Source organism: Urocampus carinirostris, chromosome 8, assembly GCF_059441175.1.
Source record: "Urocampus carinirostris isolate Australia breed hairy pipefish chromosome 8, RoL_Ucar_1.0, whole genome shotgun sequence".
In the NCBI taxonomy this organism is placed as follows: domain Eukaryota; kingdom Metazoa; phylum Chordata; class Actinopteri; order Syngnathiformes; family Syngnathidae; genus Urocampus; species Urocampus carinirostris.
Window position 1 is genome coordinate 4757971 of NC_142356.1, and position 22144 is coordinate 4780114.

Below are 22144 nucleotides of genomic sequence, written 5' to 3' on the forward strand. Positions count from 1 at the left end.
TTTTGGTATTTTTTATTTTTTGTTCTATTCCCCCCTTCCTTTAAGTCATGGTGTGCATCATTTTACATAATATTTGTTCATGTTGGGATTAAAGAAGCAAAAACAACCTGAAGAGCCGTTTAAGACCCGAAAGAGCCGGTTCCTTTTAGTGAGCCGAGCCGAAGAAGCCGGTTCTCTACCAACTTTACTCAACTTCGTTCCACTTCGACTCGACTTCAAAACCGCATACCGCGGTTTTTTTACGTTCATGCACTGTAACATTGACTTAATTCGCTTTTTAATTAGTAATTTTGAGCCCTGATTTTTGTGCGCTGGCTCGATTTTCTTGTGCGCTGAGAATCTGCGAGCAGTGCGCAATTGCGCACGCGCGCAGCTTAGAGGGAACACTGCAAGACAATGCCATCTAGTGGTCATATATTACACAATGTCCCTCTAAAGCTTGCAATCATTGTATTCTAAAACTAACTCAAGGCTTTAGTTGATGCTTTAGAAGTACTAACTGGAAATATTGACCTAAAATTGTGTGTAACGTTTTATATCCACATGGTGTTTGTTTCACATTCTGGTTTAGAGATGGTCAAAATGAGAGCTGAGATATAGGAAGTTACTTTGAAGTTTTTACTACAGAATATTCTGGGCACATATTAGCTACAAAACAATAGATGCAAAACTAATGAAACAAGAGTCTCTGTGAGATTTAAAAGGGACAGGGTTTGATATTTAGTACTTTTTAGTGGCACAAAAAATGTGATTTGAGTAATAGGCAAAAATACTTCAACTGGCATACCAATGTTATTTTTTAGAAATACTTATAGGTCGAAAAATATTATGTATTTTACATACCAGAATCGATTCCTAGTAGTCACCGCATTGGTCGTCTGGCATATTGCTGCTACGCTGTGCTCATTTGGCACTGTATTTTTTCTTCACATTAGACAAGACAGTGCCATCTAGTGGTCATATATCACACAATGTCCCTTTAAATCTTAAAATTGAACCCGCCTTTGAGAAATGCTTCTTGTGAAGGGATAAGGCTTCTCTTCCCCTTCGTGTTTGTTTCACATTCTGGTTTAGAGATGGTCAAATTGAGAGCTGAGAGATAGGATGTTACTTAGATGTTGTTATTACCGAATATTCTGGGCACATATTAGCTACAAAATAGATGCAAAACTAATGAAACAAGAGTCTTTGTTACCCATTTCTAACAAATTTGATGACAAAATGAAAAAAAGGAGACCAAAAGCTTCTTCCTTCTTCCCTGCTGTGAAAATCTCCACATGACATCGACTAAAGAACTTTGTTGCACTTTTTTTTCCTCGAGAAATCCTTCTCCCAAAATTTTCTTTGAGAAAAAACTCCTCTCTTCTTTGAACCTAACGTCAACTTTTTCCTTCTTTCTCTTTTGATTTTCACGCACTTTAGATTTTTTTGCGCCTTTCCGACTCTGGTGTCACGCTCCATTCTCTCTCAGTCGTGTCCTCTGCAACTGAACTTGAAGACCGGGGAATTATTCCAGATGGGAAACTATAACTCCCTTCTCCCACGAGGAGGGCGGGACAATTTCATGAGGCTGTCTGACTAGCTAGCGGGCGGTATTCTTTTTAAAGAGGATGTTCTTTTGACTCGGGCTTGACAGAATGAGCGCAAAGTCGAGGTATCGGCATTACAAAGTCCTTTGATAGCGTCAGGGTTGGGTTAGTTTAACTGGATTACTTTCAATTACTTTTGGATTACTCCAATACCAAATATGCTAATAAAAGACAAAAGAAAAAATCATGTTGGCAAGCTGTTTGGGTTTATTTTCATTTTGTTTCTGTCGTATTTTATATTAGTTTTGCCGGAGATCAAAGAGATCAAAGCCAGGACAGAAAGCTTACCACGTGTTGTGAGTCATAATTGTATTCATATTTAGTTTCTTTTGTCTTTTGTCAAAAGTACCGTAAATTCCGGACTATAGAACGCACCTGATTATAAGCTGCACCCACCACATTTTAAGAGGAAAACCGATTTTGTACATACACAAGCCGCACCTGTATATAAGCCGCATGCGCCCACATTTAAACATGTAACACAAACACAAAATTAACCCAAACCCGACTTCAAGTCCCGCGATTGAAACTAAATGTCCTTCATTAAAGTCCACAGTCCAAAAATCACAGCCGGCAAAATTGACGGAAAATGATACCGGTACTTAAGGTTTGATGCAGACCTGCAGAATGCGGGTCCTGTTAAAAGTAATCCAAGGAAAAAAGTGTATATTTCCAAAGGTAAGGGTGTGAAAAATATATCAGATGAACACATTTACTCACGCAACTCATTTTTCTTTAACCAACTTTTAACGTCCCTCACCTTTAGCGGTCCCCACTTAAACTCGGCACCCCGCGTTTGTTCCGCCCCTCATTTTTCATTCGCCCGTGCAAAACATATCAGAAAAAGTGTCTAAACTAAATACAAATAAATACATTACAAAAATATACAGTTGCAAATACACATTATACATGGGTTACACATATTTACAAAGAAAGACGGTACACTGAGAGAGTTTTCAAAGCTTTAATAATAATAGTTAGGGCAGTTAATGGTAGCAACACTCGAGCGCCGCTGGCGGCTGTTAGAAAAATTACATAAATTGGCCGCATCACTGAATAAGCCGCAGGGTTGAAAGTTAGGGAAAAAAGTAGCGGCTTATAGTCCGGAATTTATGGTAATTGAAAGTAATCAAGTTAAAGTAACCCTACCCAACCCCGGATAGCGTAACGCGAACGCATCAGGTGTCGTTTCGCTTTGTTCGGGGGGTGCGGTTGGGGACCGCACACCTGCCGTAAGGACGTTTCTAGCGTAACTGCCTCTCTTGTTCCGAGGAGAGATCAATTAGCGGGCGGACAAGCATAAACGGCGGGCCTCGTCGGGGAAATGAAAGCGAGTGGGAGAAAACAGGACTTATGACACGTGCAGACGTGTTGTTGCTGCTGTTGAAACACAGAAGATCTGAAAAGGTTGTGTTATACCGGTGTGGCAACCTTGAATGACCCAGTTATTTGGTAGCTTTCATATAAGCTTAATTCAAATTGCTCTATATAAAATAATTAAAAACGAATCGGTTTGTTCCTGTCCTCTCCAAAAACACCCACAGGGTTACCGCGAATCCCTGAAAACTCTGAAAAGGCATTGAATAAATTATTCTAGAAAAAAAAGAGCCCCCCCCACACCCCTCGGTACTGGCAAGTTCATTTGAGATTGGCCCACAACCGTTTGCAACAATGATATGTCTTGTGGAGGTCTAAAAAAAACACATTCATGGTAATAACATAGTAATAACACTGTTATTACACATTAAAACAATAAAATGTACATGTTCGAAAGGAATGAGCCATTCTGTTTGAGGAATGCATTGAGCCCATTCAATTTGCTGAGTCGATAGCATGTTAGCATTAGAATAATTTTTCAGCATGAAGAAGTTAGCATTTAGCCGTTGGCATCACTTTTTAGCATAACATGAGTCTATTAGCATAATTTGTAAATAATCCGTTCCATTTCTTTGTACGAAAACCGATTTGTACGATCACCGAAGCCGTTTTTTCCCATTAAAAGTAATGTTAAATTGTTTTAATCCGTTCCAACACCCTGAATGTTTATTTTGAATATTCCGTACGAAAGATTACGCTAACATGAGCGTGTAAAAATAAAAAAAATCAGGTCGTTTACACGTCATTTAGCACCCGGGTCTCCACAACAAGTGGTGAGCGGTTAAAGGATAAAGAAAATAATTATGAATAGGATTTCTTACCGGTCGGCAGAAGCCATGCTGTATTCCTGAAAGAAGGAAAACTCGCACACCTTCTTCATATTTTGCTATTATTTCTTTCTTAAATGCAATAGTTGTATGCACTACTCCTCTTTTTTTCACCTGTAGCAACTTTCACCAACCTTCTTCCGAGACATAATTAGGAGTTAAAACACTCCCTTCACCGCTTTTGAAAAACGAAAGCAGAGAAGGAGTGCGCGTTGCCGTGACAACAGTTCTTCACGAGAGGCGGGAGCAATCTACACTCGTACGCCGCTCAGCGTCGCCCCCTAGCGTACCGGCGTTCGAACTCCGATTTTTGGAACAAAAAGCCAAGCAAGAATTTCTCGAAATTTTTGGTCGAGAACCGATTTGTTCAAACTGAGAGGCGTTCGAAAACCGAGGTTCCACTGTATCTTTATCCTCACAACCTTAAGTCATGTTTCAAACCTTAAATATTGACAAGGGTTTGTTTTCAGAGAAGTACCGTATTTTCCGCACTATAAGGCGCACCGGATTATAAGGCGCTACAATGGGAACGTCGACAAAACAGTCAGATGATTCAGTCCAACTTATTACCCCCTTAACATTCCCAAAGCTTGCAAAGCAGCAAATACGTGTCGAAGACACGTGCGGATGCGGTGTCCGTACGATGTCACTCAAATGCATCATTTCAAATATCATTCGGAAGGTTAAAGTCTTGGGATTCAAGAAATGCCAACCATTCCTTAGTTTCTGTTTTCTTTTTCGCTCGCAACTTTACTGCGCATATGACAATAAACACTTGGAATTGAGTTGAATTCACTCAACTCATCACATCAACATCAAGATCGTTCTAAAACAAGATACCGGGAAAATATAAATCCGCATAGCTCACCTAAGTTCTCACGTTCAATAATGTTACGTAACCATGGTCTTCTTACAACCGTGAGTTAAGTAAATTCAGGAGAGTAAAATATGTACAAATACGGACTAATGAAACATGTTTCTTTATGGCGTACTTTAGCAAGCTTGCTAAGCTTGCTACGCCATTGCTAAACTCGGCCAATTGCAGGGTTTGTTTTGGCCATCTAGCCATTCCGAGGCTCCGAATAACTTCAGCCAATAGCGATCGATTCAACGGATGATTGACACATCTTTTTCGGCCAATTGCAGGGTTTGTTTCGGCCCTCTAGCCCATCCGAGGCTCCGAATAACTTCAGCCAATAGCGATCGATTTAACGGATGATTGACACATCTTTTTCGGCCAATTGCAGGGTTTGTTTTGGCCCTCTAGCCAATCCGAAGCTCCGAATAACTTCAGCCAATAGCGATCGATTTAACGGATGATTGACACATCTTTTTCGGCCAATTGCAGGGTTTGTTTCGGCCCTCTAGCCTATCCGAGGCTCCGAAGAACTTCAGCCAATAGCTATCGATTTAATGGATGATTGACACATCTTTTTCGGCCAATTGCAGGGTTTGTTTTGGCCCTCTAGCCAATCCGAAGCTCCGAATAACTTCAGCCAATAGCGATCGATTTAACGGATGATTGACACATCTTTTTCGGCCAATTGCAGGGTTTGTTTCGGCCCTCTAGCCTATCCGAGGCTCCGAATAACTTCAGCCAATAGCGATCGATTTAACGGATGATTGACACATCTTTTTCGGCCAATTGCAGGGTTTGTTTTGGCCCTCTAGCCAATCCGAAGCTCCGAATAACTTCAGCCAATAGCGATCGATTTAACGGATGATTGACACATCTTTTTCGGCCAATTGCAGGGTTTGTTTCGGCCCTCTAGCCTATCCGAGGCTCCGAAGAACTTCAGCCAATAGCTATCGATTTAATGGATGATTGACACATCTTTTTCGGCCAATTGCAGGGTTTGTTTTGGCCCTCTAGCCAATCCGAAGCTCCGAATAACTTCAGCCAATAGCGATCGATTTAACGGATGATTGACACATCTTTTTCGGCCAATTGCAGGGTTTGTTTCGGCCCTCTAGCCTATCCGAGGCTCCAAATAACTTTAGCCAATAGCGATCGATTCAAATGATGATTGACACATTGATTAGCCAATAAAACGCCGGTATATAAATCCCAGCATACACCGCGGACTACTCCACGTTCAGGGGGAAATCGAGTCGGCGGCTGTTGCGTAAGTTGCGAAACCTTGCGATTTAATATTGAACCATATATAAGGCGCACTGTGTTATAAGGCGCATGGTCAGCTTTTGAAAAATAATAAGACTTTTAGGTGCGCCTTATAGTGCGGAAAATAAGGTATTTCTTTCTTAAATGCAATAGTTGTACGCACTACTCCTCTTTTATCACCTGTAGCAACTTTGCTGCTTGCACCAACCTTCTTCCGAGGCATCATTAGGGGTTAAAACACTCCCTTCACCGCTTTTGAAAAACGAAAGCAGAGAAGGAGTGCGCGTTGCCGTGACAACAGTTCTTCACGAGAAGCGGGAGCAATCTACACTCGTACGCCGCTCAGCGTCGCCCCTAGCGTACCGGCGTTCGAAGCAAGAATTTCTCGAAATTTTTGGTCGAGAACCGATTTGTTCGAACTGAGAGGCGTTCGAAAACCGAAGTTCCACTGTATCCTTATCCTCACAACCTTAAGTCATATCTCAACCCATAATATTGACAAGGGTTTGTTTTCAGAGAAGTAAACAAAACATCAACCGCCTTAATCGGTATGCGTTTGGTATCTGAACCCAATACATTATTTGAAATGAGCCATGTGTTTTACGCATCTGTCAAGTCATCTCTGTGGGCTCCCTTTGAATAATGGCTAATTCCGGGATTCCCTGTGGCACGCCTCAATCGCAGGTTGTTTGGCTCCTTTTTTGTTGACGTTGAAATCATTTCCATTTTTTGCCATTAGTTTGTTGATGGCTACATCTGTCGCTAATTGTTATGGCTTGCGTGTTAAGGCGGAACAGCTGCCACGATTCACAAACTCAAGATTTAGGTCCCCGAATGTTTTTGTTTGTTTTTCGGAAGTTTGTAATTGTCTTCATTTCCTTGGAAAAAAATATCAGAATGTTCTGAAGTCATAGGTTCTAATGAGCTACCAGCCTTCCTGAGTTTGCATGTTCTCCCCATGCTTGCGTGGGTTTCCTCCGGTTTCCTCCCACATTCCAAAAACATGCATTTCTGTCTGGACTAGAACCGTAAACAGGAAGAAGAACCCACTCGCGTAACGTTACTCACAGTCAGGGTTGGGTAGGGTTACTTTAACTGGATTACTTTCAATGACTTTTGGATTACTCCAATACCAAATATGCTAATAAAAGATAAAATAAAATAAATATGAATAAAATGATGACTCACAACATGTGGTAAGCTTTCTCTCCTGGCTTTGATCTCTTTGATATCCTGAAAAACTAACATAAAATGCGACAGAAACAAAATGAAAATCAATCCAAACAGCTTGCCAACATCATTTTTGCCGTTCCATGTATTCCGTTACTCCCCAAGCCTTTAGTAATTTTATTCATATTAAGTTTAGTAGATTTAAAGGGAGATTGTGTGATATATGACCACTAGATGGCACTGTCTTGTCTAATTTGAAGAAAAAAAAAGAAGGGGGGCAAGTACTGAACCCTGCGGAACACCACAGGTTACACTAAAGGGCTCGGGTGTCATTTCACCATATTTAACACAGTGTGTTCTATCTGAGAGGTAGGATCTGAACCCTAAGAGGACAGTTCACATGTCTCACCTGCTTTTGATTCTTAGAAAGTGATTTCAGTTTTTTAATCTATAAATTTGAAGACTGACATATGGCAATATGTCGAAACGTTATTCCACTTTTGCACGGCACTATAAGTTAAATTATTGTCTTCAAAAATTACATACCGTAAATTCCGGACTATAGAGTGCACCTGATTACAAGCCGCACCCACCACATTTTAAGAGGAAAACCGATTTTGTACATACACAAGCCGCACCTCTATATAAGCCGCATGCGCCCACTTTTAAACATGTAACGGAAACACAAAATCAACCCAAACCCGACTTCAAGTCCTGCGATTGAAACTAAATGGGGTTTTGGGGTTTTTAAGGGTTATTGATCTATCTTCGTTATTCATTATCCATTATCCGTTATCGGTCAGTTCATTATATGCTACAAAGCCTAGAGGCCGGGACACTTACTCTCAGTCCTTCGTTAAGGTACACGGTCCAAAAATCACTGCCGGCAAAATGAACGGAAATTGATACCGGTACTTAAAGTTTGATGCAGACCTGCAGAGTCCGGGTCTCGTTGAAAGCAACCCAAGGAAAAAAGTGTATATTTCCAAAGGTAAGGTCGGGAAAAAATATATCAGATGAACACATTTACGCACGCAACTCCTTTTTCTTTAACCAACTTGTTACCCCCTCTTCTTTCCCTTGTTTGTCCCTCACCTTTAGCGGTCCCCACTTAAACTCGGCACCCCGCGTTTGTTCCGCCCCTGATTTTTTGTTCACCCGTGCAAAACACATCAGAATAAGTGTCTAAAATAAATACATTACAAAAATATACAGTTGCAAATACATATTATACATGGGTTACACATGTTTACAAAGTAAGATGGTACACCGAGAGAGTTTTCAAAGCTTTAATAATAATAATATAGCTTTGACAGGGCAGTTAACACTCGAGCGCCACTAGAAAAATTACATAAATTGGCCGCATCACTGAATAAGCCGCAGGGTTGAAAGCTAGGGAAAAAAGTAGCGGCTTATAGTCCAGAATTTACGGTAGTTCTGTAAAGTGATCAGCTGCATTACTCAGCACATGTTTATTATTATTATTATTTTTTTACTTTTGATGATCAAATCATCATCAGTCTCAGTTCTCTTGTTTCACGCTATCCTCACCCTCGGATATCGTCTGCCGGAGTTATTACTTGATTCTTGATTCGCTCAGGCTGTTTTCTCTGAGCCGTGACTGCAGCCCCTCACACCGTGATTGCTTTTGACATTTTAATAAGAAGTGTTCGCGCGCTCACCCCGAGGTTTCCGACACCGCCTGTTGTGAATCACGACAACAGTCAACACAAAAGCAAAGCGGAGCAGCAAAACGTTCAAGGGTCACCGATATTTCTGTTTTCTCACCAAACATGGGCGGGATTCGTGTTTTTTGTAAAGTAGGACTCGAATTCAATGAATGGACCGCACCGCTATTCTGAGATGATTTGTATAACTGTCATAAAATGGAGTGTCATTGATCGAGCAGGACACCATTTTCAATCAGGACCAGAACGGGAACAGAACCCACTTGCGTGACGTTAACCACAAGTTTTCAGGGTTGGGTAGGGTTACTTTAACTGGATAACTTTCAATTACTTTTGGATGACTCCAATACCAAATATGCTAGTAAAAGACAAAAGAAACTAAATATGAATAAAATGATGACTCACAACACGTGGTAAGCTTTCTCTCCTGGCTTTGATCTCTGTCATTGAACTATAGCCTACTCAGTGAAAATCTTCATTGCACTCAATAAATGTGACTTGTATTCAATTGTATAAAATCCTTTATAGTCAAATGTATAAAATCCTTCATTAAGAATCTATGTTCTGAATAATAATCAGGGTTGGGTAGGGTTACTTTAATTGGAATACTTTCAATTACTTTTGGATTACTCCAATACCAAATATGCTAATAAAAGAAAAAATAAACTAAATATAAATAAAATGTCTCAATTTTGTGCAGGCTCGGGGAGTAACGGAATACATGGAACGACAAAAATGATGTTGGCAAGCTGTTTGGATATATTTTCATTTTGTTTCTGTCGCATTTGATGTTCGTTTTGCCGGAGATCAAAGAGATCAAAGCTAGGAGAGAAAGCTTAACCTGTGTTTTGAGTCATCATTTTATTCACATTTAGTTTATTTTGTCTTTTATTAGCATATTTGGTATTGGAGTAATCCAAAAGTAAATGAAAGTAATCCAGTTAAAAGTAGCCCTACCCAACCCTGCAAGTTTTATTGAGAGATAAAGGGCTACGCCCACGATCCGGTGTTCGCTGGGCGCGGGAAGCAAGTCGCTCTCGTACTCGGACTGTGATCCTGTCACGGTTGGGATAGCGCCCAATTGGCCCCCGCCGTGTGGCGCCAGCTTCTGCCACGGTTGCCAGGGCGCCCGATTGGCCCCGCCCATGGATACCAGCTGAAACTCGTTGACAGATTGCTCCCTGTCACTACTTAAACACTGTCCTGTGAGTTGCTTGTCGTCGGAGAGTCTGCGAAGCCCTGAGAATTTTTGTGTTTTCTGTGTTTTTGCTCTTGTTTTGCCAAGCCCGTTGAATCACCGTTTTTTTCCTGTGTTTTTGCTTGTTTTGCTCTCGCCACGATCGGTTTGATTTTGACCACTTCCACGTTCCCAGCAATCTACTTCCCCCAAACCAAGGATCTTCGGATCGAGTGTGCGCTTTTTTCTCTTCTCCCCAATAAACTGTGGGTAACGTTACGCGAGTGGGTTCTGCTCTCTGTTTCCTGTTCTGGTCCTGACAGATCCGAACATAGAAGTGGATCTTCTATAGCGAGCGATGGCGGTGTCAGGGGCGGAAAACTGGGTGGTAGCCGGGGACTGGTGGAGCAAGACGTGGTCGGGGTCAGAAACGAGTCATAAGTCGGGACGGGAGAGCAGACGTGGTCGAGATCAAAACAGGTCGTAGCGGGTGACAAACAGGAGCAAAAAACGGGACAAGCGTGAGTCAGGGTCGAAAAAGGCTTTCCTAGTATACACGGAGATTCGCAGACGGACTGACCACAGGGGAATTTTTTGTACAAAGGTCATATGAGGGAATTTTTAGTTTTAGTTTATCATGGCTGGAAAAAAAAATGTCAACAAGAACCTCTGTTGGAGGCCTATGCATTAACATTAGTGGTTGCCTTTCAAATAATTCAATTTATTTAAAGGGCCCCCAAAAGGGAACACGTTAGTGGCTATCCATTAAGCGTGCACTTTATATATTAGCAAAGCATGTTCGTTTATTTTTTTTTCCTCGTCTCCCCTCCACTCGGGGTCTAACCCGACTGACCCCATCCCTCTTTAAGATAAAGCACCCGGCTGTCATGCTTTTCTGTACTGTTCCCTGCAGCATGCCATCCGACATCCCAGTGAGTACCACGGGGGTTCCATTTACTTTCTCCGGAAACAATTGTCCCTTGCCACTTGGCTGCAAAGTCATTCCATAAACAAAGATAAAAGCTGCAGTGTCTTACTTTCGTAAAAAAAAAATGTTGTGGGATAAATAAGGCTGTCCGGATAAGTGCTGCTGTCATGATTACTGATGCGGGGAACATAAGTCTGTTCCTTTGGCGCCTATTGCCTCGGACGCTGATTGGCTGCCTGTCTCTTTTTAAACCCCCGTCTTCCTGTCACCGGCTGTCAGTCCGTCTGCGAACCTCAGCTTATGCTAGGCAAGCTTTTCGACTCTGACTCTCTCCTGTTCTGGTTCCCGTCTGTGTCCCGGCTCCGACCCTTTTCTGATCTTGACCACGATTTTTGCTACCCTGTCCCGCGCACTGATCTGTTTTTTCCGCTCTCGCCACAGCCATCGCTCGCCTTCTTCCCAACACGCAAGGTTGGGGGATTTTGATTGTCTACCTATGTCTACTTATATAGAAAATGAACCTCACCTTACGCTAGGCAAGCTCTTCGACCCTGACTCTCTCCTGTTCTGATCCCTGTCTGTTTCCCGGCTCAGACCCCTTTTCTGATGTCGACTACGATTTTGCTCCCCTGTCCCCGCTACTCATCTGTTTTTTTCCCTGCTCTCGACACCGCCGTCGCTCGCCTTTTTCCCAACACGCAAGGTTGGGTGATTTTGATTGTCTACCTATATAGAAAATGAACCTCACCTTACGCTAGGCAAGCTCTTCGACCCTGACTCTCTCCTGTTCTGATCCCTGTCTGTTTCCCGGCTCAGACCCCTTTTCTGATGTCGACTACGATTTTGCTCCCCTGTCCCGGCTACTCATCTGTTTTTTTCCCGCTCTCGACACCGCCATCGCTCGCCACAGATTTTTTTATACCCCCATCTTCCTGTCACCGGTTTTCAGTCCGTCTGCAAACCTCAGCTTACGCTAGGCAAGCTTTTCGACTGTTGTTTCGAATGTTGTGTGATAAATTAGGCTGTGCTGTAAGTGCTGCTGTCATGATTACTGATGCGGGGAACCTAAGTCTGCTCCTTTGGCGCCTATTGCCTCGGACGCTGATTGGCTGCCTGTCTCTTTTTAAACCCCCGTCTTCCTGTCACCGGTTGTCAGTCCGTCTGCGGACCTCAGCTTACGCTAGGCAAGCTCTTCGACCCTGACTTACTCCTGTTCTGATTCCCGTCTGTGTCCGACCCCTTTTCTGATCTCGACTACGATTTTGCTCCCCTGTCCCGCCCACCGATCTGTTTTTTCCGCTCTCGACACCGCCATCGCTCGTCTTCTTCCCAACACGCAAGGTTGGGTGATTTTGATTGTCTACCTATGTATACCTATATAGAAAATGAACCTCACCTATGCCGATTATACAATAGCCTCTGGGAATATGAAAGGTTTGGGATTAATAGAGATTAATAGAGTCAATCAAAGTTGCTAAAGTGTTGCTGCTACCAGGTCAGACCTGGGCACTCCGGTCCTGGAGGGCCATACGTCCTGCCAGATTTTGAAGTTTGCTCTTCTTTAACTCAGGTGATACAAATTATAACCTCGTTAGCAAGCTAGCAAGTGCTCGTTAACGATACTGGTGATTGGAATCACCTGTATTGGATCAGAGAAAACTCAAAAATCATGCAGAACATACGGCCCTCCAGGACTGGAGTGCCCAGGTCTGTGCTACCCCATTGTTAGCGCACTCTGGTGGAAGGTGTAATCCAGATCCTGTTATATAATACTATACGTTATTACTACTTGACTGTATTTTGTTTGTGTATAGTGCGCACCCCTATTTATTTATGAAACAGTTATAAACTGAGGACCTAATCCCATGATGTTTGTACTCATCTAAGCCCTTTACCTGTGGTGTTCCACAGGGTTCAGTACTTGGTCCCCTTCTTTTCAGTATTTACATGCTTCCATGAGTTGATATTATTAGCAAGTATCATATCAGTTTCCATTACTGCATGTCTGTGGTCTGTGCAGCCCTTTGAGACTCTTTGTGATTAAGGGCTATACAAATAAAAATGACTTGACTTGAATCTGTAAAATCGAAAAATAGGACGTGAAAGTGGACGGACACGCTACTTTCCCCGTTATCTCTCTCATTCCTTCACAAAGTTACAGAGCGAATACCGTGACCCGTTTAACCTCCACACTCTATTCGTATTCTCTTGCAGTTGAGGAAGGCGGTGATGGACCACATATCAGACTCATTCCTGGAGACCAACGTCCCTCTGCTGGTGCTCATCGAAGCGGCCAAGAGTGGAAATGAGAAGGAGGTCAAGGAGTATGCCCAGGTGTTCCGCGAACACGCCAACAAGCTGGTGGAGGTCAGTCATAAATTATACATGGACATCTACCTCCCCCTCTTCACACGCTTTCCCGTTCGGCGGGAGATAAAGAGCAAATAGAGAAGCCGTGGGGTCAGGGCGTGAGGGATACAATTAAGATTTTAACTGCGCTTGGAAAACTGGAGGAACTGAAGGGTAGGGAAGGAGGCATCTAGATTTGGATGTGGAGCCAATTTGGAGGACTTTGCATAGATTTGATAGCTTGGACAGAACGTCAGGCTGCGGAATTGAGTTTATGCATACATGGGTCTCGCGCAATGTTCCCTGTCATTTTCCTTACGGGTCTGAGCGTTCACACAAAGTCGGTGAGCAACGCTTGAAACAACAGTGAGCCACCATAATCCCAAGTGTGGCAACTAAGTCATTATCAAACATGTTCAAAAGTTGACATCACGTTACATTTTGCTGAGTTTCCGGCAATGCAAAATGATTTTTCTCTTTTGAATGAATTGACTCATGTACGATGGCCTAAAAACGTCGTTTGTTCTTACAATTCTTTCACAAGATATACATTTCTTTTTTTCTGATATATTTTGTCGCATAATATTAACATTTTTGGGGGCTTATTTAGTTGGTTGCAAGATTCAGAACTGTACTTAATCACATGTTTTAGAGGAAGTACAATGTTGGCAACAAGATTCACTTGATATCATGGGAAATTATTTTGAATGCTACACAAACTTTTTCTTCCGTGTTTTTTTTCTACTTTTTTTATTATTATTTCAAAAAAAGTCTCATTGTGTTTATTTTTTCCGAGCTGTTACTTTTTTTCTTTTTATTCTCTATTTACTTTTTCCCTACGTTTCTTTCTTTTCTTTTTTTCTGGCTTTTTTTCTAAATTTTTCCTTCTTTTTTTCTCTTCCTTTTGTTTCTTTTTTTCTCAGCTTTTCACTACTTTTTCATTTTGGTATTTTTTTCTTTTTTATTCTATTTCCCCCTGCTTGTAAGTCAATTTGTGCATAGTTTTACATCATATTTGGTCATGTTGGGATTGAAGAAGCAAAAACAACCTGAAGAGCCGTTTAGGACTCGAAAGAGCCGGTTCTTTTTAGTGAGCCGAGCCGAAGAAGCCGGTTCTCGACAAACTCTACTAACTTTACTCAACTTCGTTCTACTTCGACTCGACTTCAAAATACTACATTTAGGACACAACGTCAGGGGAACCCGTGTATTTTTACCTTCATGCACTGTAACTTTGACTTAAGTCGCTTCTTAATTAGTAATTTTGAGCCCTCATTTTTGTGCGCCGGCTAGATTTTCTTGTGCGCTGAGAATGTGCGAGCAGTGCGCAAATATAGGGAACACTGGTCTCGCCTGCACCTTTTACTGTGCATTTGCCATGGACAAGAAACGTAGTTATAATATTTCTCACAAGTAGTGTCGGTAGTGTTTATTCAACTTGACCCACGCGACTGATCTTGTCCAAGCTCTCCGGTGCCTCACACTTATTACAGAGAGCTCGAGAGGATAAGAAGTTATATACTATTTTATACGCTGTTTTATTCCACTTATACTCAAAGATACCTGTCCTAAGTTTGACCTCAGCCTTGAGTGCAACTCTTGAGAAGGGTGTCGTAAACCGCCTTTGCTTTGGAATGTGTCTTTGATTTCGGTCTGTGCAGATAACAACGACTTATCACCTCGCTTGGGGGGTAGAGCCATGACCTATCTATGACCTAACATGTCAAGGTAACGTTTGTCTAAAGTCAAGCCATTTAGAGTTAAATCAAATCTTTTTTAGGGACATTTCTCGTGTTTTAACGACACAATGGCAGGTCATTTTGACCCAAAGACAACATGTGGGTTCAAACAGTCGTACCAAAACTATTTATTCTGTTTATTGCAAATAATTAGCATAGCACCTTTCTGTTATGCTAATTCCTGCATACAAGCCCCTGCTAACAAGAGAAAGACCAACAGTGAAGCAGGTGAGGGTGTGGTCTGAGGGGGCTATGGAGGCACTACAGGACTGCTTTGAGTGCACTGATTGGGACATGTTTAAATCGGCTGCCACTTACAACAACAAAATAAATATAGATGAGTACGCCATTTCTGTGTCAGCCTACATCAGTAAATGCGCAGAAGACGTCAGCAATAACAAAACTATATGCACCCGTGCCAATCAGAAGCCCTGGATGACTGCTGAAATACGCAATCAACTAAAAGTACGTAACCTTGCCTTTAGATCTGGTGACAAGGAGGCGCTGTTATCAGCGAGGGCTAACCTGAACCGTGCCATCAGACTAGCAAAGCGAACGTACAGTCAAAAGATTCAGGAACGTTTCCTCAGCACAACCAACACCAGGGATATGTGGAAAGGCATCCAGGCCATCACCAGTTACAAGCCAAACACCACCCCAGTGCAGAACACTAGCATGGACTTTCTGAATGACCTCAACAATTTCTTTGGTAGGTTCGAGGCACAAAACAGCACCCCTGCAGTGAAAGCGGCTCCAAATCAGGACGAAAGAGCACTCCACCTGGACTCATCTGACGTGAGGAAGACCCTGAGAAGGGTCAACACAAGGAAGGCTCCAGGCCCGGACAACATTCCGGGGCGGGTACTTAGGGAGTGCGCCGATCAGCTGGCTTGTGTACTAACAGACATTTTCAACACCTCGCTAGACCAAGCCATAGTACCATCATGCTTCAAATTTGCCAACATCATCCCAGTGCCAAAGAAAACCCAGATCTTATCACTCAACGATTACCGGCCCGTTGCACTGACTCCTATCATAATGAAGTGCTTCGAGAGACTGGTTAAAGAGCACATCACCTCCAGTCTCCCCTCTTCATTCGACCCCTTTCAGTTTGCCTACAGGACAAACCGCTCCACCAGGGATGCCATCTCCTCTGCGCTTCACCTGAGCCTGACACACCTAGAGGAGAAGAACACCCATGTGCGGATGCTGTTCCTGGACTTCAGTTCAGCATTCAACACCATCATCCCACAACATCTGGTAGACAAAATGGGGCTTCTGGGTTTCAACACCCCCCTGCGGAACTGGCTGCTGGACTTCCTCTGTGACAGACCCCAATCTGTGCGGATAGGTCAGAACAGTTCAGATGTCATCTACCTCAGCACGGGCTCCCCCCAAGGCTGCGTCCTAAGCCCCTTGCTGTTCACCTTGATGACACACGACTGCGCCCCTAGGTCCGCCACAAACCACATCGTGAAGTATGCTGACGACACAACGGTGGTGGGCCTCATCAGGGATGACAACGACCTGGCCTACAGAGAGGAAGTGGAGCAGATGGTGGGCTGGTGCAAGGACAACAGCCTGGTCCTGAATGTTGACAAGACTAAAGAGATCATTGTCGACTTTAGGAAAAACCAGCCCAACCATGCCCCACTTTGCATCAACAACAAGGCTGTGGAGGTTGTCAGCAGTATCAAGTTCCTAGGGGTGCACATCACAAACAAACTCACCTGGTCCGTGAACACTGCATCTCTGGTTAAGAGGGCACAGCAGCGCCTGTACTTCCTGCGGAGGATGAGGAGAGCCCACCTGCCCCCACCATCCCTCATCACATTCTACAGGGGCACCATAGAGAGTATCCTGACCAGCTGTATCTCTGTGTGGTGTGGAGGCTGCAGCGCTACCGACTGGGGTAGTGTGAGGAGGGTAACGAGGACAGCGGAGAAAATAATCGGGACTACACTTCCCTCCATTCAGGACATTGGCCAGAAGCGCTGCTTATCCCATGCTAAGAACATTACCGGGGACCCCTCTCACCCCCATCATGGACTATTCACTCTGCTAGCCTCTGGGAAGAGGTACTGCAGTGTGCGGTGCAGGACCACCAGGCTCCGCAATAGTCTAGTCCCCCTGGCCATTAGACTGTTAAATGGTCAATCTAACATATAGTTAACTTAAATCTAAACGGCTGCTAATTTGACTTTTGCACTAGTGGCAGTTTTTTTATAGCTTGCCACTCCTTTCACATTTGATCTCTGCACTATTGTTACTTACAGTGTTATTACTTACAGTGTTATTGTTTACAATATAATGGTACTGTGTACCTGACTTGTTAACCTGACTGCCCATCTTGCACATCTGGTTAGCGTCTCTTCTTGCACTATCGGCACTATGGTAAATAACACAATACAGCTTTATTTATATCTGTACACTGAAGGACACTGAGGGAAACTGTGGGAGTCAGATCCATCGACATTTCGTTCTGTATACACGTGTACTAGAATGACAATAAAGTAGATCTGAATCTGAATCTGAATCTGAATATGAAGTAAGATGATACCCATCCTTCAACGTCATAATGCCACTAGTTACCAAACATCACCGCGACACCAATGATAATAACAACATTAAAAATAAAAATAATATTTATAATAACAGTTATGATATAATAATAGCAACAATAACAACAAAGTTACCCTTAGTTTTAAACGCAGTATTTCCAATCTCACACATATCCCATTTTCTTCATCCCTGTATTTCGCCAGTAATGCTTTTTTGTATTTAAATTTGAACAAGTGAATAGTGGACATTTTGGAGCCCATCCCAGCCATCCTCGGGCAGTGGGCAGGGGACACCCTGAACTGGTTGCCAGCCAATCGCAGGGCACACAGGGACAGACAACTCGCTCGCTCATTCACACCTAGGGACAATTTGGACCGGCCAATTCACCTGAAATGCATGTCTTTGGAATGTGGGAGGAAACCGGAGTGCCCGGAGGAAACCCACGCAAGCACGGGGAGAACATACAAACTCCACACAGTAGGTCCGATAGCTGGATTTGAACCCACACAGGAGGTTCCCAAGACCATAGAACTGTGCCGCACACGCGCTAACCACTGCGCCGCTCCAGCACCCCCGCGACCCTACTGAGGATAAGCGGTGCAGCTAAATACAATACATAAATACCTAAATAGAGACTCTTTCGATGATGTCACATCAACCTCACACCATTTTTACCTTTTATGAATCTTCATCTCCAGAAAGGTCTTCAAAAGGTTTTCAAGAAGCTAAAATTTAATACCCCTGCGATAAATCCCCCTGTCCTTGAGCGGGAGTTCCCGTTTGTTCTCGGGGCCTCATCCAAAGTAACCTTTTGCTTAACACACTGTCTCTTGAAGACGGCGTGACCGTTTCCTCCGACTTGAGCCGAGAGTGATTCCGGCGACCTTTCCGTCCACCCCGAGTGTTTGCTGATGAGACGCGATACCTGACTCATGTCGCCCTTAAAGTCTCTCCAGGACTCACGACCTCTAAACTTTCTTCAGGAGATCAGAGCGGAGAATGCAGTGTTGATTTTAGCTGTGAAAAGTGATGGGTCCCGGGGACTGGCATGCTCAAAAATCTATGGGTCCCAACAGAGATTCCAGTAGTATCCCAAAATTGAGTGTGCTCCATGCCCTTACAAACTGTCGTATTTCATCTCATCTCATCAGCTACACCGCTTATCCTCATTAGGGTCGCGGGGGGGCTGGAGCCCATCCCAGCCATCTCCGGGCAGTGGGCAGGGGACACCCTGAACTGGTTGCCAGCCAATCGCCGGGCACACAGGGACAGACAACTTATTCGCTCATTCACACCTAGGGACAATTTGGACCGGTCAATTCACGTGAAATGCATGTTTTTGGAACGTGGGAGGAAACCGGAGTGCCCGGAGGAAACCCACGCAAGCACGGGGAGAACATACAAACTCCGCACAGGAAGTCTGGTAGCTGGATTTGAACCCACGACAGGTTCCCATGACATGAACTGTGCCGCACAAGCGCTAACCACTGCGCCGCCGTGCTGCCCAACTGTCGTGTTTTCCCTTACAAAATACAAAAATATTTTTTTTCAAACATGTTTATTTATGTAGTTTAACACTTTATACTCTACATGTGTTTCCTTATATCATGTATATTGTTAATGAACATTTTGTTGTGAGCAGGGTTGGGTAGGGTTACTTTAACAGGATTACTTTCAATTACTTTTGCATTACTCCAATACCAAATATGCTAATAAAAGACAAAAGAAAGTAAATATGAATAAAATGATGACTCTCAACACGTGGTAAGCTTTCTCTCCTGGCTTTGATCTCCGGGAAAACTAACATAAAATGTGACAGAAACAAAATGAAAATCCATCCAAACAGCTTGCCAACATCATTTTTGCCCTTCCATGTGTTCTGTTACTCCCCAAGCCTGCACAAAATGTAGTCATTTTATTCATATTTAGTTTCTTTTGTCTTTTATTAGCATATTTGGTATTGGAGTATTCCAAAAGTCATTGAAAGTAATCAAGTTAAAGTAACCCTACCCAACCCTGTTTATAAAGGTGAATATTTGAGACAATGGCGGTAAAACAAGATTCTTAGCATCTTGGTGGACCCCTGGATAAATGTTCCTGCCTTAAGATGTTTACACATTCCAATGTGGAATACTGTCACGAACCAGGAACGGAGACGGGACCCAATTGCGTTTGTTTTACTCAGTTTTATTTAGAAGGAGGGAAGGACTTTCAGCCAGGGGGAAAAACAGGTCGATGGCCGGGACGGAGGAGCAAAAACATGAACGGGTCCAGAAAAAGGGTCGGCAACGGGATTCAGATAGAACAACAGGGCAGGATAGAGTCAGGAGTCACAAAAGTTTGCCTAGCGTGTAGCGTAGGTTCACAGACGATCCGGCGATGTTGTCAGGAAGGCGGTGGTTTAAAAAAGAGGAAGCAACCAAATGACTACATTTTGCAGGCTTGGGGAGTAACGGAATACATGTAACGGCAAAAATGATGTTGGCAAGCTGTTTGGATTTATTTTCATTTTGTCTCTGTCGCATTTGATGTTCATTTTGCCGGAGATCAAAGAGATCAAAGCCAGCAGAGAAAGCGTACCACGTGTTGTGAGTCATCATTTTATTCATATTTAGTTTATTTTGTCTTTTATTAGCATATTTGGTATTGGAGTCATCCAAAAGTCATTGAAAGTAATCCAGTTAAAGTAACCCTACCCAACCATGCATTTTATGTTAGTTTTGCCAGAGATCAAAGTGATCAAAGCCAGGAGAGAAAGCTTATCACGTCTTGTGAGTCATCATTTTATCCATATTTAGTTTCTTTTGTCTTTTATTAGCATATTTTCTATTGGAGTAATCCAAAAGTAATTGAAAGTAATCCAGTTAAAGTAACCCTACCCAACCCTGCATTTTATGTTAGTTTTGCCGGAGATCAAAGACATCAAAGCCAGGAGAGAAAGCTTACCACGTGTTGTGAGTCATCATTTTATTCATATTTACTTTATTTTGTCTTTTATTAGCATATTTGGTATTGGAGTAATCCAAAATTCATTGAAAGTAATCCAGTTAAAGTAACCCTACCCAACCCTGTTAGTACACTATTCAAACTTTGCAGTTATGTAAGCTGCCTGTCTACTATTGAGTTATGTGAAATAGATGATGTGCAATCGACGATTTACCTCCCACAATGCCTTTCTTTTCTCTTCATTCACTCCAGGGTCTGTGTGTCTGTTGCAATTCAATATTGATCCATGTATAAGGCGCACCATATTATAAGGTGCATGGTCATCTTTTGTTGCTAAGCCGCTAAGCGGCTAGCGGCGTTATAAGTCTTCGGTACCATCCATAATCATGGTCAATGCGAACTCACGACCAAATAAGATCATCGTGTGCTGGTGGAAAACATCGAATCGCACAGGGAGCGCAGTTGCTGTGTTTTGCGGAAACGTGGCTCACGTTTAGCACCCCGGACGCTAACGTGTAGCCACCCGGAGCTACCCGGAGCTATCCGGCTTCAACGCCGCTATACAAAGACACGAAAGCCAGGGGAATCGGAGAGGAGGCGGACTTGCTAACACGAGGTGGTGTATCCCTGGATTTTCACAAAGAAAAGATTTCCATCTGCCGCAGGGATGTCGAACTTTTGGACTAGCGTGACATCATCCACTCCGCTACAAGCACCCCTAGGGCATCGTGTTAATCTGTTTTTAAACAAGGGGGTAGACTGCTGGAAGTGTGAATTTCCCTACGGGGATGAATAAAGTATCTATCTATCTATCTCTATCTATCTTTTGAAAAAAATGAAGGTTTTTAGGTGTGTCTAGTAATTGAACGTAATCCAGTTAAAGTAACCCTACCCAACCCTGATAATAATGTATTTAGTCTTGGGTAGTTATAGCGATTCTAGCAACCCATAATCATACACAGTGTACACAGTTAGTACTTCATTCATAAAACGTTAAAGTCTCCAGTAGTATAAGATAACGACACTTTAGTGAAGCGATATAGTATACTCTGATATTTATAAGCAATATAAAGTATCAAGTAGTATGAGTCCGACGCGTAATGGTCGGCACACCCTCACAGTTAATTTCCGAAGGCTCGGTCGTGAGCTAATACCAACGAGGCAATTAGAATTAGCACCTTCTATCCCGAGGGGGTAGAGAAAGTCATCCATTTCAGGAGCAGCACCTAATTGTTTTGGGTGGACGGAGATGGATTAAAACAAGGGCGCTATTTTGCCCTAGCATGGAGTTATTTTGGAGATGTCATGCTTTAATTTCAAGAACAGTAAGTCATTCGCAAAATCAATCTTGGTAGTTTGAGCTTTCATTGTCAGATATAATCAGGGTTGGGTAGGTAGTTACTTTTGGATTACTCCAATTCCAAATATGCTAATAAAAGACAAAAAAAACCTAAATATGAATAAAATGATGACTCACAACACATGGTAAGCTTTCTCTCCTGGCTTTGATCTCTTTGATCTCCGGCAAAACTAACATATTTGGTATTGGAGTAATCCAAAAGTAATTAATAATAATAATAATAATAATTTCCTTGTATTGTCATTCTGTGTAACAATGTACACAGAACGAAATGTCGATTGCACCTGACCCGTTGTAGCGAGCTGATGCA

The 22144-nt window shown here is 42.9% G+C and overlaps 1 protein-coding gene across 3 annotated transcripts in view; it reads left to right on the plus strand.

Annotated features, from left to right (window-relative positions):
* The window catches only part of ctnna2 (catenin (cadherin-associated protein), alpha 2), a 557688-nt gene that overhangs the window by 372685 nt on the left and 162859 nt on the right, over window positions 1-22144 (plus strand). For all 3 annotated transcript variants that reach the window (XM_088341403.1, XM_088341405.1, XM_088341404.1), the window contains exon 8: window positions 13093-13245. In XM_088341403.1, the coding sequence (XP_088197529.1) occupies window positions 13093-13245 (153 nt within the window). The remainder of the gene's footprint in view (window positions 1-13092; window positions 13246-22144) is intronic.